This window comes from Prionailurus viverrinus, chromosome C2, assembly GCF_022837055.1.
Source record: "Prionailurus viverrinus isolate Anna chromosome C2, UM_Priviv_1.0, whole genome shotgun sequence".
Lineage (NCBI taxonomy): Eukaryota > Metazoa > Chordata > Mammalia > Carnivora > Felidae > Prionailurus > Prionailurus viverrinus.
Genome location: NC_062569.1, coordinates 25428685 through 25444403, shown reverse-complemented (window position 1 = coordinate 25444403; position 15719 = coordinate 25428685). Strand labels below are relative to the sequence as shown.

Sequence of the window (15719 nt, the reverse complement as noted above, 5' to 3'; positions counted from 1 at the left end):
CTTAGAGGGAAAAGAAGCACAGAAGGCAAATTGTTGCCTGGGATGAAAGACAGGAGTCACAGGAGTCAGGGGTAACTCAGATGTCATCAAATGACAGTTTACAAGTTGTATCCTGTCACAGACATGTGGTTTGGCCACAGTTGTTTAAGATTTTATTTGTAAGTAATCTCTATACCCAACATGGGGCTTGAACCCACAACTCCGAGATCAAGAGTCATATACTCTACTGACTGAGCCAGCTAGGCCATAGTCTTTTTTTTAATATTGGAAAAGTGACCAATATTTAAAAATTGACAGATTTGGGGCACCTGGGGGGCTCAGTCGGTTGAGTGTCTAACTCTTGATTTCAGCTCAGGTCATGATCCCAGTGTCATGGGATTGAGCTCTGTGTCGGGCTCCACGCTGATCATGGAGCCTGCTTGGGATTCTTTCTCTCTCCCTCTTCCCCTCTCCTCCTCTTGCTCTCTCTCTTTCTCTCAACAATTAAAAAAAAAAATTTTAACGTTTATTTACTTTTGAGACAGAGACAGAGCACAAGCAGGGGAGGGACAGAGAGAGGGAGACACAGAATCCAAAACAGGCTCCAGGCTCTGAACTGTCAGCACAGAGCCAGATGCGGGGCTCAAACTCATGACTGCAAGATCATGACCTGAGCCAAAGTTGGACACTCAACCGACTGAGCCACGCAGGTACCCCTCAAAACAAAAATTTTTTTTAATCAAACCAAGAGATTTCCCATAAATAATTCAGGTTTATGGCTCTTCCTGAAAATCAGAAAGATCCGGCAACACTGGACTGAATTTCCTCCTAGTAACATTGGCTGCTCTTGGGGAGGGCGGCGGGGTGGGGGGGTGGTGGGTGAGGCATGTGATCTTCAGCTCACTGCAGCTCCCACGGGGCCAGGTTGCTGTCCTCTGGATGTATGCCACTGTCTGCGGACGTTTGAGTGTGTGCTCACTCTGTACCCGACCAAGGAGCACTTGCAAGGAGGAGGTGGCCTAGATAAACTTTAAGGCCCCCCTTTAACAATCTTTGTTGGCTGGATTTTGGAGGGTTTGTTTTGTTTGCTTGCTTGCTTTTTAGAGGCTTCCAGCAACTTCTCTGAATCACTGCTCAAGCTCTCTCCCTAGTTCTGGCCTACCACACCCCTCGCTCTCCACCCTCCAAAGCTCTGTAAGATTGGTAGGAGGTAGGGAGGAAGCATGGGTATATTGTGAAGCAGATGGCAGGCTTTTCGTGCCACCTGCCTTCCTTTCCCCATTTCCCACCTCCTTCCTTGTGCCCTCTCTCTCCTTAGGGACCTAGTATCCCCGTGGTGACATCAGGGGCCCAGGGTTCCCAGACACAGGTGATCAGGGCCCCATGATCCGGACCATTCCTTACTGTTCCATCAGAATCTCCCAAGCCTCACACACTCACGTCAGTTAAGGAGTGAGTGGATGCTTGCTATCACAAGCCTTACTCTCTTGAGGAGAGTTCATCCTGTATTTTTTTTTTAATTTTTTTTTCAACGTTTATTTATTTTTGGGACAGAGAGAGACAGAGCATGAACGGGGGAGGGGCAGAGAGAGAGGGAGACACAGAGTCGGAAACAGGCTCCAGGCTCTGAGCCATCAGCCCAGAGCCCGACGCGGGGCTCGAACTCACGGACCGCGAGATCGTGACCTGGCTGAAGTCGGACGCTTAACCGACTGCGCCACCCAGGCGCCCCAAGTTCATCCTGTATTTTAACAAAACAAAATGGAAGCCACCTAAGCCACTTGGATGAACAAAGGGGATGGGAGGCCCTTGTTCCCAATGGCTGCCTGGGCGATTGTAGGCTGGTGTTCTACAGAGAGTGGGCCCGGCAGGGGATCTGGATGAACTCCAATCACTCATATGGCTTTCTTTGCCTGGAATCCTCTGTGGTGGATGCTACCGTCATGCTGTACAACTCCGAGGGGCACCATCACGTGGCATTCTATGAGCGTGGCACCCACTGGAGTTGGGCAATGCAAAAGCCCCGCGATGGGAGTGAGCATTAAATGACATAGCACGTGGGAAAATCCTACAAGTACGAGCAGTCCATATTTTTAGAACACCTGACCAGTCTTCTACCACGATAGAAAGCAACACCGGAAACCAGCCCGCACACAACACTAACCTGAGTAATGGCAACAGCTTCCATTTATTGAAAGCTTGTATGGACAAAGCACACAACACACATCTTTGTTTATATAATCTTTACATAGCCCTGTAAAGTAAATCTACGTGTTATCCTCATTTTATAGACAAACAAGTTCAGGTAGTGAGGTATCCTGGCACACAGAAGGCTTGTAAGAAATAATAAAAATGAACATTTATTGAACTCTTACTATGAGTACTTTATATGTATTAACTCATTTGACCCTCCCAACAACCCCATTTTACAGATGAGAAAACTGAGGTTAAGCCTATGACACGCTCAAAAAAAGGCTTACGTTCTCACCACAGGCCCAAGGGGTAAATATCATCCAGTGTTCAGATGAGGAAATGAAGGCTTATAAATATCGGGTATATTACCCAAGGGGTTAGGAAGCAGCAAGGTGAAGATTCAAATCTAAATATGATCCTAAAGTATAAGCTCTTTAAGCACCTTTCTTCAAGGACACATGCACCACACACTGCTGTTTCCAGTGCTCACATTCTATGGACTGGGGACAGAAAAGACAAGGCCGTGTTCTGCACCAAGGTGACAGACTTCAGTCCCGGTAAAACTGCAGCCCCCAGGGGCACCTGGGTGGCTCAGTCCTGTTAAGTGTCTGACTTCAGCTCAGGTCATGATCCTATGGTTTGTGAGTTCGAGCCCCGCGTTGGGCTCTGTGCTGACAGCTCGGAACCTGGAGCCTGCTTCGGATTCTGGGTCTCCCTCCCTCTCTCTCTGCCCCTCCTCTGCTCTCGCTCTGTCTGCCTCTCTCTCAAAAATAAATAAACATTAAAAACAAACAAACAAAAAAAAAACTGCAGCCTCAAGAATGCCATATGCAGGCCTCTCTGTCCCCAAGCATGACCCCAAGCCATTGCCCTACTGATGTTTTCAGTACCCACTGGATTCACGAAGGAGGCATGATTTCTTTTCACAGCCACCAGATGCCCCCGTCCTAGGACTCCGGGATTTGCCTACACTCTCAACCACAAAGGAAATAGAGAGGACACAAAGGAAATTTTGAATCTGTTTGTGAACAGGTCTAGAGCAATTCTGAGGGCAGAGTGGAAATTCTCAAAGTCAGTGGGGTGGGGGAGAAAAGTTCCACCGGGGTTTGGGGAGAAAGGAGGGGGGAGTGGGGGGAGGAGATGAAGGGGTAAAATACCTCCGCATAGCCCACAATATGCGCTGGGGACCCCTTTATCTTCCAAAAACCTTACGGGAATGGGTTCCCCTTTGGACCTGTTATCTGAACAGCCCTGAAAGCAGACTGTAAAAGTGCATATAAAATTCATTATTTCATTTGTCACAGGCATGCTGCTAAGGACGCTGTCACCCATTTAGGGACTCCTCTCTAAAGTCCATAGGAATTTCTCTTAAAAACTAGTGCTGGATGTAACAACTGGTGAAGTTCAGATAAGGTCTGTATTTGAGCTAATAGTATCTGAACCGTGTGAAATTCCTGATTTTGCTCGTGGTGGATGGTTATGTAACATATCATCACTGGGGGAAGCTGGGTGATGATAACACAGGAACTCTCTGTACTATTTTTGCAACTTCTTGAGTCTTAAACTATTTCAAAATAAAAGTTATTTTTAAAAAAAGTATTAGAAAGAACATCACCTTCCCTTAAAAAATCTGGGATGTAACCCCTCCGATGGTGTCAATTCCGTTGCAGAATAAACCTCCTGTTTTCCTTTGGCTACTAGGAAGCTCACGTTTAAAATTCTTTCTGGAAACACCAAGGCCCTGATGGCCTATATATTTATGTTCTTTCTCCAAATGTTGACTTTCTACTCTTGCTTGTATTTCCCTACTCCTGATTTTCATCCTTACTTTTATATTACCATTATTTTATTGTACGTATTCCTTTTGAGTGACTTCAAATCCTTTATGGAAAGAAAGAGTGCATACATACAGAAACTAATAAAGTGGCACAGCTAGTTTATGAGATGTTCATTTTTTTTTTTTTTAATCTAGGATTTCTGTTTTACTGTTACCTTAAAGCTCTTCCTGACTATCAATTCCCTTCACCGCCTGCGATAGGATTTTTCCCGAGTCACATGCGGGTGTCCTGCACACGGAGGGTTTCAGCCTTGGTTAGCACGGTGCCAGGCAGAGGGAGGGTGAGCCAATGGGGCAGCCTGGTATTTCTCTCCGGCGGGGCCAGCCTTCGTCCGGCTGTCAGACTGAGAACCGCATGCACTTTGACCATCACAGTTGCCTTTAGGTGTCAGAAGTTTGAGGTCCCTGAGATAACCCCTACTCAAAAGCAAATACTCCTCCACGGAGGGACATTTAGAAGCTACCTAGGAAAGCAAGTGCCTCTGTGAACAGTCGTGAGTCACGCACTGCTCTACGCATCCCGTTGTTGTTATAATTCATTCCACTGTGGTCTCAGTCGGAACCCTCAGCAGAGGCAGAGCAAAGCAAATCCAAAGCATCGGGCTCATCTGCAAAGGAAGGAGGGAACCGGACAGGCCTGCGAATGGCCTCGAGGAGGTAGCTCCTCACACTCCCATCTGTCCAGCCACGAACCAGCAGAGGGGAAAGGGCACGACAGCCTTGAAGCTCTCTGCCACTTACTGGTACTGTGACACTTGATAAGTCTTGCCCATTCTCTGAGCCTCGGTTTCCTTAGCCCCAAAATGGGGGTAAAAGCCCAAACCAAAGACGTATTTTAGTGTAAACAAGCAGTAATATGTGTAAAGGGTCTGGCATTTTGTTGGCCCTCGCACATGTTCAATCCTTGTCCTTCCGCAAGAATAAGAATAATACTTAACATTTATTATGTGCCAGGTGCTATGCTAGACTGTATGGAAGCAGACACAAAGAGAATAGTGTTTCTGCCCTTCAATGAATGATAATTTGTGTTCATAAGACACGCACTGTGTACCTCGTCCTATTCAAGCCTAACAACAGCTCCGTGAGGTGGGTGATGTCCTTCATTCCCATTTTACAGATTAGGACAGCCGTCTCCTGGGAGTGGTGGAAACACCTCTCAACTGCTATGAGAGAGACGTGGATTAAACACTGTCAAGATGCTCCTGGGATATGAGGACTGGGAGCTCATAGCACCACTGCGAGGGTGTGATGGGTTCTCTTTACACGGAAGTTTCAAGCAAACCCAGAGAGACAGCTACTAAGTTGGGGGCGGGGGTGAGCCGTCTGGTTAAAGCAGCTCCAGTCAGGCCCCAGGGAGGGAGTTGGAGGCCGTCCAATGTTTATTTTGTTCTTCTGGTTCTCTGCCCTTCAGGTGTCTACAACAGCACCCCGAGGAGAGCCTGCCCACAGCCAGCATCATCCTCTGTTTCCACGACGAGGCCTGGTCCACCCTCCTGAGAACCGTGCACAGTATCCTTGACACGGTGCCCAGGGCCTTCCTGAAGGAGATCATCCTGGTGGACGACCTCAGCCAGCAAGGTGGCTATGGGCTCCTCCCAGCTCTTCGGGTGGGCCTGGACCCTGGGGGGGTTCCCATGCAAAGACTGGGGTTTGGAACCTCTGGAGGCCAGGTTCCCAGAAGCATACCTCCAGATGAGGATTCAGGTGCAGGTAACTCATGAGTGAAGAGCCCCAGGGGCAACCAGTAAGGAACAGGGGGAGAAGGCATAGAGAGCACAGCCACCAAGCAAGGCAAAGAGGTCTGAGCCAGAGTCCCGGGAAGTAACTCCAGCCTGATCCCAGGGAGGTATCTCCCAGTCCCAACCTCCACACATCCTAATACGCTTCTTCCCAAGACACTCTAGAATCACAGCAGGGTGGCCATTCATACGTGCTCACTGCCTCCTAGACACTGGGTGATGCACTTGAGTGGATTAGTCATTAAATCACTCTTGGTTAGCCTAATCCATTCATTTTTCAGATGAGGAAGCTGAGGCCTAGAGATGAGACTTGACCAGGACTGAGTCAGGCCAAGCGCAGCAGAGTCAGGCCCAGAGCCTAGACTTGCAGAATCTGCTCAGATGTTTACACTGACGGGAAACTCACTACTAGGGACCAGCCCGCTGCATGACTGAGTCACTAAAAGATGATGGAGACAGAAGAAGGTTCAGAGGTTCTCAACCTTGAATGTATATCAGAATCACCGGGCTTGATAAACACTGATTTAGCAAGCAGTGGCTTGCTAAAACACTGATTGCTGGCTTTTCCCCCAGAGAGCCCCCAATTCTGGTATTGGGCCCAAGAATCTGCATTTCTAATGATATTTCAGGTGATGGGGATGCTGCTGGTTTATGTACTGCACTTTGAGGAACACTGCTCTTCTTTGGGGGGCTTCAGGCCCATATTTCTGTATATTTCTACCAGTGTTGGATCAAAAGTCTATTACTAGTAGCAAGGGAGTCTTGGGGTAAGTGAGTGCTTTTAGCTGCACTGAACAAAATCAAGCTTCTTCTAGTAGGGTGGAGGGGGGAGAATGAATGTTGGATAAGACAACCAGCAGTGTTCAATACAGTGGAGTCACCATAGGGCTGTTTTTCACATATCCAAGTTCAGAAATTTTAATAGCTTTGCTAATAGATGTCCTTCTCTAGGGAATGGACCTGGGGCTAATAAGCTTACCAGAAAAATAATTATATATATATATATATATATATTATTATATTTTTATATTAATTATATATAATTATAATTATATATATATTATATATAAACATATATATATACTATATATTATATAGTAATTATTAATTACCAGAAAAATAATTATATAGTAATTATATATAAATAATTATAAAGTAATAAATAGGCAAAAAATTTTACCACCAAGAAATTCAACAGCCAAGTGACTGGAAATCCATCCACTGCTCGACAGTTTCCTCTGCAGAAAAGTCTCCTTGGGGAGCCACATGCTGTTTAAAAGGTGGAGCTTTAAAAAGACTGCCTGAGCCTCCCCTCGCCGGAGACCCAGTCACCAAAGCAGCAGGGCTGTGTGTATCCCTGTCAAGACTGTCTCTGGGCTGAGGAACTGAGGAAATCCTTGCTCTTTGGCTTAGTTCTGTTCAACACACACGCACTGAATGCCTACCATAGGCCAGCCCTGTGCTAGGGCTCAGAGCAGTGGAAATGGGTGAGGTACGATCCCTGCCCTTGAGAACGTCTTAGTTCAGTGATTAGGGGCGCCCCATTTCCACAACCTCATGGAGGATGCTACTTCTTTCTAAATACATTATTCCTTTGGTCTCCACTGGCTTGTTCATCTTGGCATATGTGTGCGTGCGCACACACACACACACACACACACACACACACAGCTTTTCTTATCTTAAATGAAAAACCTAAGAAGCCTCTCTCATTCTTTATCCCCTATGGAATCATTGTTCCTAAAGAAAGTCTAGATTCCTGGCTCATTCTCTTCGACCCACTGTGCTGCTCACCCACCCCTACCACTACAAGGAGACCACTTTGGCCAGCACCACCAATGGCCTACCAGCAGCCACACTTCACGGACCCTCTGTCTTGAACCACTGTCTTAGGTCAGATTTCTCAGAAGTGGGGCATGAGATGAGATTCCTGTGCTCGTGATTTGGGGGGCGATGCACTCTCAGGGGAACCCCGTAGGAGAGTGGGGGAAGTAGGAGAAGCAGAGGAAGGAGCTAAACCAAGATGAGGTTTCAGATGAAGTCCAGCCACAGCCCGATCCCACAGACAGCTCTGCAGTGCAAGCTGCACCTCAGGATCTGTCCTGCCTCGGGGCAAGAAAGCGGGTTTTGGTAACCCTGCACTGTTTGGTCATTGGCCCTGGGCACGTGGGGCCAAGGGTGGTGTTCTGCATGACTCTCTGGCACTCACAGGAGAGGCAGGTCCATATCCAAGGGCCTGTCTCCAGAGAAGGATGCAGACTACAATTAGTAGCAAACCTACAGCTGCTGGGTACATGAAAACCAAAACCAAACCAGTAAAAGGGACCCTAGGGCATCTGCGTAGGGCACCAACAGTATCTGCATACCCTCACTGCTGCAGTTAGAGAAGGTTAGCCATTTCTCTCCTCTCCTGGTTTTATGACACCATCTCTGCTGGTTTTTACCAGAGAGAATACTGACCCACCCCAAACTAACTAAGCAACTTACATCCTAGCAACAGCCACAGTGGAATGTATCTGAGTCTCAGGACGTTATGCTCACCCCAGCTCCCAAGAGAATTGCTGATAGTGATCCTAGTGACAGTCGTCACAATTTCAGCGGCTGTGGTGTCTGTGACCCCACTGACCATGACTCTGTCGATTCCAGGACAACTCAAGTCTTCTCTCAGCGAATACGTGGCCAGGCTGGAGGGGGTGAAGTTGCTCAGGAGCAACAAGAGGCTGGGGGCCATCGGGGCTCGGATGCTGGGGGCCACCAGGGCCACCGGGGACGTGCTGGTCTTCATGGATTCCCACTGTGAGTGCCACCCGGGCTGGCTGGAGCCCCTCCTCAGCAGAATAGCTGGTGACAGGTAACTTCGCCCCTGAGGTCTGGGGAGCAAGAGGTGGGATTGGGAGAAATTATCGGCAGCCTCAGCCACTCACAGAACATCTATCCACCACTGAAAAAGTCCCCAAGTCTCCTCCACCATTACAGAGCAGCATGTGTCATTGGTTTTTTTGTGATGTTTGAGTTTGAGCCTTTTCAAAAGCACAGGGAGGTAACGTTGGAAGGGAAGTTAGAGGTTCTCCAGTCCATCTGCCTTGTTTTCTGCCTTCTAGACACAAAGACTGGGGCCTGGAGAACAGCGACCATTTTTCCATTCTTCTTTCCCCATCTTACTGTCATTTACTCCCCTACTTCCTGCTCTCCTTATACAGTTTCTGAACATGTCTTGTCGACCATTTTCTTCAACCTGAATATCCCACTAAGGAAAAGCAAAACCTGGTGGCTAGCCCACCTTGGACCAGCCCGTGGGGTTTGCAGAGGCCTATTACACAGTAGGGGTTCAACAAATGATTGCTTCTGATGATGCCCCGCCAGACAGGGCTGATGCTAGAGCCAAGCCTTATGACTTCTATTCTTGCATTCCTTCCCCTGGTAAATGTTCGCTGTCTCCTTTGAAGTTGGGGATGACCACATATAAAAAAAAGTCATTACTGGACGAGGAGGTAGAGGAATTAGCATATTCCACTAGACGGAGAAGCTTTCAAGCAGCACAATGCAAATTGTTAATAGTCCAGCAATTCCTTTTTAATAAAGAACCATCAGAGCTCAAGTGAAATCAAGAAGGATTAATTATGCAGGACCATGATGCAGATTACTGCCCATCCCTGGCTATTATCTCAGAAGAAAAGGAAACGTGCATAAATCCAGCACCAAGACCAAGGCAAGCAAACACGCGAACCCTGCAACTCTGCCGTCTTGGATTCTCCTCTCAAAATCACAAGGACTGTGTATCTTTGGAGCAGGACCTAAAGTTGGTCCTGCCTATTCCCTGTCTAATTCCCATCCCTATATCATAGACAGATGGCTTTCAGAGGGACCTGTAAGACCATCTAGTCCTACCTCAGGATTGCACTGCTGAAAAAAACTGAGTTCCTAGGAGGGCAAGGAGACCCCTCAGGGTCATACCGACACTCAATAGCTGGGCTGTTTTCTTTTATGCAGACATTTAGGAGCCTGGTCATATATTATTAAGCCATATGTATGCATAACCCTAACAGATCGCTTTCGTATAATTCTTCATTGACCTGCCCTCCTCATGAGATGTCTCAGGCGGCTAATTCTGCTCCCGTTTCACAGAGAGGGATGTTGGGGCTCCCTGGGGTGAAATGATCTGCAAGGGCACACAGAGACTCTGCAGGTGAGCCAGGTGTTCCAACTCTGGGTCCACTGCTCTTTTTGTTGTCTAGGAATTATTTTAAGAATTGAGAGCGGTACCTGCATGACTCAGTCAGTTAAGCGTCTGACTCTGGTTTGTGATCTCATGGTGTGTGAGTTCGAGCCCCATATCGGGCTCTGTGCTGACAGTGCAGAGTCTGCTTGGGATTCTCTCTCTCTCCCTCTCTCTCTCCCCCTCCTTTTCTTGCTCTCTCTCTCAAAATAAATAAATAAATAAATAAACTCTATTTAAAAAAAAAAAAACGAATCGGAGAAGCTGATCAGGGAGTAACATTTGGTCATACCCACCCCCACCCTGGTTGTGAGACACGTGTTAAAACATTGATTAGAACAAGCCCCTCATGTCTGCTTCTCACATTGGTGCCATTTTCACAGATCTGGAGATTTCTCACTCTAGGCTGAGTGAGGAAGACTTGGCAATACCTCAGTGTCCTCAGCTAGAAATAAAATGGGGCTCCCTGAGAAACCTTCCACAGTGAAGAGGTGGGTCCATGAAATTTTAATTTCCTGGGCTCTTCCCTTCTTCTCTTTATCAAACTTCTCCCCCTCTCCTTCTCTCTCATTCTCCCTCCTTCTCTCTGTTTCTCTCTCTCTCTCTCTCTTGCACACGTGCGTATGCACACACACACAGAGCCTCTGGTCCCGGACCCATTCTGGCTTGGCTTCCTCATCATGTCCCCTCCCTTCTGTGGTTTGACCATCTTTTTGTGACCCCACACCTCATTCACAGCTTCCTGTGCACCCTATTTGCTCTGGGACCTAGTGTTCACCTTGAAGGCCTTTGCAGGTGAGGGTCTGAAAGAAAAGCTACCTCTCTTGGGTCTGATTTCTCATCTCTCTCCACTGCACACAGTGATACTCTGAAACCTGCAGCTGGGTCCCCTTTTAAGGTTTGTTTTACTCCCATGGCAACTTTGCTCAAGTGTTCCTCTGGCCTCCTGTGGCCACTCACCTCGTGTAAAGCAAAGCCATAGAAGCCAGTGGGCACAGTTCCTAATAGCTGCTGCTCTTTGAGAGCGGAAAGGGTCCCCAGCTGAGGTTCATGGCAAGAGGCATTCTGTCACCAGGTGAGGACCCACTGTGCAGAAGGTAAGAAAAGGTCTTTAAGATCTTTCATTAAAAAGGTGGAGTGGGATGATGAGTGGCAGTGTAACAAGCCATAAATCAACTATTTCAAAGAGCCATAACTTCCTCATCAACCTGGTCAGAGGGTTCAAGGCCTGGTTCCTAGCCCTGGTTCTCTGTCCTTGCCCACAGAACAGGTCTATGGAGAGCCATATGGCAACTTTGTATGAACTGGTAAAAGGATTCCTTTCTTCATTACCCTTTACTCCCATTTCTCAGAACATGTGTCATAATACATTCATTTTGTAGAACAACATACCTTAATGATAACTGCCAGAAATTTTAGAAATAGGTATGCAAATTTCCAACGTCAGTATTTGAGGCATTCTCTAAGTTTGGGCAGTGCACAGCCCACATAACTGTACATAGCAGCCCCAGACGGAGTTACTCAAAGAGCAGTTTTTGTAAAGCAGAATTAAAGGTGCTGACTGGTGGTTGGTTTCCATGTAAAGTAACAAAGGTGAAGATCAAGGGGAGCGGTCAACTGCCATGTGCTAACTGCCAGCCAGCTCTAGTACCCAAGCCATGGAGTGAGAGTCATGGCCCTAGACAAATGAAGGTTTCCAGTGGGAAGGGGGCAGTCCTTAGTGAAGTGCTCAAAGACAACACCCCCTGAGGGGCGATGTTGGCTCCAGAGGTTGTTTAAGTTGTTTTTCACTTAAATTGGGTCTGGTCCTCTATCTTAGAGACACCTAGTTCTTTTTTTATTATTATTATTTAAAAAAAAAATTTTTTTTTGATATTTTTTCATTTTTGAGACAGAGACAGAACATGAACGGAGGAGGGTCAGAGAGAGGGAGACAGAGAATCTGAAGCAGACACCAGGCTCCGAGCTGTCAGCACAGAGCCTGACGCGGGGCTCGAACTGATGGACTGTGAGATCATGACCTGAGCTGAAGTCGGACGCTTAACCGACTGAGCCACCCAGGCGCCCCGAGATACCTAGTTCTTAAGGTCACCTAGTGCTTAGCCAGGGCTGGGCCTGCTCAGTGGGGAGAAGCAAGAACCGCTCTGCCCTGCAAGAGGTTAAATGATGGAAAGCAGTCTGAGGAATCCTGTGGAAAAGTGGTGTGTGTGTGTGTGTGTGTGTACGCTGAGGAGCAGCAGGGGCCCAAGATGCCTCCAGCCCACAAAGGGAGCAGCCTCCTTTTGGTCTCACACCCCTGGGAAATTCTCCAGCCCTCATCCTAGTCCACACCCCTCAGCATGACAGAGTCTGAAAGAGCCAGCCGCAGCAGTCCTGGGGTCACCCTTGAGAAGCAAGAGCTCTGGGGCGAGAGAATTTAGAGCCTTGATAATTTCCCCAACACTGAGAATCTGGGTGAACTTCCAAAATGACTGTAGTCATCATAGACCCAGAGGGACACTGAAGCACAGGAATAATGCAGAAGGATGAGATAAACTAGGGCTTATAAATAAACTAGGTTTGGTTGGTAAGGTTGAAACCCCAGTTAAGCTGACCTCATGTATTACAGTCAACAGTCAACCAGTGTTGGCTGATAGCTCTCCTACCTCTGTGTGTCTTGTGAAACCCAATCGCCTGACCTGGAACTTAGAGAGGCTTACGAGAGAATCAGCCTTGTACTTGCCTGAGAGTTAAAGCTCAATTTGAAAGAGAGAATGATGGCATAAGCAGACACTTTGAGCTCCTTCCAAGTCAAACAAGGCAGCTTTGCCATGTTGCGTTAAGCGTATTCCAAGAACACCAGACACATCTGTAGGTGCAAAACCCAAAGCTAAATATAAGACTGTTTGGGTTTTTTTAAATCACCATTTTTGAGTCACTAGACTACAGTCACTCCCTAATTCAGCCGTGGTCAGGCAGCTGCTATCCTCTTAATCTCTACCCAAAATGCACTTAGAGAGGTTCGTGAATAATCACCTAAGTGTCTGGTCAAGATAGAAGCACAAGGAGATTTCAGACAGGAAAAGGTAGCGTTGGATATGAGGGGTGATACAGTTATTAACAGCGAGCTTTGCATAGACTCTGAGGTTCCAGCAAGACAGAGCAAAAAGAGAAATTCGATAAATTCCAGAGTTCCCATTTTCTGGTCAAAAGTAATGTACACCTTTGTCAGGAAGGACACAGCTCAAAGATCTAGGACCAGCAAGTTGTATGGATGCTCGGATGCAATTTCCTTTCCTGTCCTGTTATGATTACTAAGATGGCACAAATTTGAGGGGATTCTTCAGGATTCAGCCACACGGCTTCCCTGGCTCTCGATTCTGAAATTCCACAAAATGCTTTGCCCGGAGCCAAATCCATTCCATCTGCTCAGTTCACTCCGCTGTAAGTGGGGACTTGGGGGGGGGGGGGGGGTTGGGTGTCCTCCTTTCTTCCTTGATCTTGCCTCTCAGTTTTCTTTGGTCAATTCAGGATGCCAGAAATAGTGGAGACCCAGAGGGATTAAGTTTCCCTTCCCTTCCAGAAGCAACAATGTGAAAAGGGCAGGAAAACCATATCAGAGTCCTTGCTCTAAATATAAACCCCATGACTTGTTATGCCAACGTCAGTCACTTGAGGACAGATAATTGAGTCCCAAGACCAGCCTGGCCCTCTCCATGTAGCCTGGGCTACCCTAGTCCTGGCCGTCTCCAAGATGGAAGGAACAGATGGAAGGAAGTGGACATCAATAGAAGTGTAAAACACAGCGTGGCTGGCATCTCTCCTGCCAGGAATCTCTCTTCTCTTAGAGTGGCACCTCCCAGCCACCCCGAGTTCAGGACTGATCCTGGCATAGATTTTAGAACTGATAGCCATTGGGGGCACCTGGGTGACTTAGTCAGTTGAACGCGACTCTTGATTTTGTATGATCCCAAGGTTATGAGATCAAGCCCCACATCAGCTTCCACGCTGAACATGGAGCCTGTTTAAGGTTTTCTCTTTCTCCCTCTGGCCCTCTCCCCACTCATGCTCTCTCTGTCTCAAATTAAAAAAAAAAAAAAAAAAAGTAACAGCCATGAGAGAAAACCTGTGACAAAACAGAAAACAATGAGACTAAGATATTGGCTAGGTGGAGATCAGCTCCCAGCACGCCACCTGAGTGATCACCTGTCTAGTTACAATGTGAAGTTGTATGTAAGCGATGAACCACAGAACCTACCCCCAAAAGCAACAGCACTCTGTATACACTGTATGTTAGCCAACTTGGCAATAAATTATATTTGAGATAAAAAAAGCTTCTGACCTGTACCAGTTTCCCACATTACCCTCCCTGAGGTCATATCCCAGGCTGTTGCAAGCAGAACAAAACAAACAACAATCACACAAAAGGATAAAATACCGTCACCAACAGCCATCAGTAAATGAACAAGCAAATAAGTCTAGACGCAGGACCGCCATTTGCTTGTAGACACCGTGTGCCCACATACACTTGCATTAACATCAGGGACACGTCTGGGGCTTGGCAAACCTGATTCCTCAAGCCAATCAAGTTGTATGATACAGGAACAAGAAACAGACCCTAGAGCAGGGGCCCATGAACCTTCTGAAATTATGCATAATACTTTGGATATGTGCCTATGATTATTTTTCTGAAGAGGAGTCTACACTTTTCAAAGGGGAAAAGGCCCCAAAAGAAGTCAATAGACATAGTCCTAGAGTGTTACTGCTGAGAAAGGTATTTGTGGGACATGGTTCAACCTCCCGCTTTACAAAGGAGGAAACCAAGGCCCAGAGAGGTATGGCAGCTGTCTCAAGATCACACAGCCCATTAGTGGCAGAGCTGAGCCTAGAACCCCATTCTCCTGTCTTTCAGTGTTATCAACAGAGGTTTGTGAAAAAAGAAAGAGGCAGGGGGGCGCCTGGGTGGCTTTGTCGGTTGAGTGTCCAACTTCGGCTCAGGTCACGGTCTCGTGGTTTGTGAATTCGAGCCCCGCGTCAGGCTCTGTGCTGACAGCTCAGGGCCTGGAGCCTGCTTTAGATTCTGTCTCTCTCTCTCTCTCTCTGCCCCTCCCCTACTCACACTCTGTCTCTCTCTCCTTCAAAAATAAATAAACATTAAAAAAAATGTTTTCAAATAAAAAAAAGAGGCAGGCATGCTATTTAATGAAATGAGCTCCCAGCTCCTCATGCAAAAACATATTTTCTAGAACAGTACTAACAGAAATATAATGAGCCATGTATATAATTTAAACATTTCTAATAGTCATATTACAAAACAGAAACATATGAAGTTAATTTTAATAATACATTTTAGCAAACCCAATATATCCAAAATGTTATTATTTCAACATGCGATGAATGGAAAAATTACTGAGATTTTTACATCTTTTTTTCATACTAAGTCTTCTAAATCCAGTGTGTATTTGACCCTTACACCACACCTCAACCCCTACCATATTGTGACCACTGGCTCCCATACTGGGCAGTGCAAGTGTAGATCAGCTTTCTAACCTCCAGCAAGTGAATGGTTTGTATGCCTTATTTGATTCCACAATGCTTTCCAGGAGCCGGGTGGTGTCTCCAGTCATAGACGTGATTGACTGGAAGACTTTGCAGTATTACCCTTCCAAGGACCTGCAGCGTGGGGTGTTGGACTGGAAGCTGGATTTCCACTGGGAGCCTTTGCCAGAGCGAGACAGGAAGGCCCTCCGGTCCCCCATCAGCCCAATCAGGTGAG

The 15719-nt window shown here is 47.0% G+C and overlaps 1 protein-coding gene across 2 annotated transcripts in view; it reads left to right on the top strand.

Moving 5' to 3' along the window:
• Positions 1–15719, top strand: part of GALNT15 (polypeptide N-acetylgalactosaminyltransferase 15) — a 47695-nt gene that overhangs the window by 14416 nt on the left and 17560 nt on the right. For both annotated transcript variants that reach the window (XM_047876528.1, XM_047876530.1), the window contains exons 2-4: positions 5421–5587; positions 8395–8599; positions 15547–15714. In XM_047876528.1, the coding sequence (XP_047732484.1) occupies positions 5421–5587; positions 8395–8599; positions 15547–15714 (540 nt within the window). The remainder of the gene's footprint in view (positions 1–5420; positions 5588–8394; positions 8600–15546; positions 15715–15719) is intronic.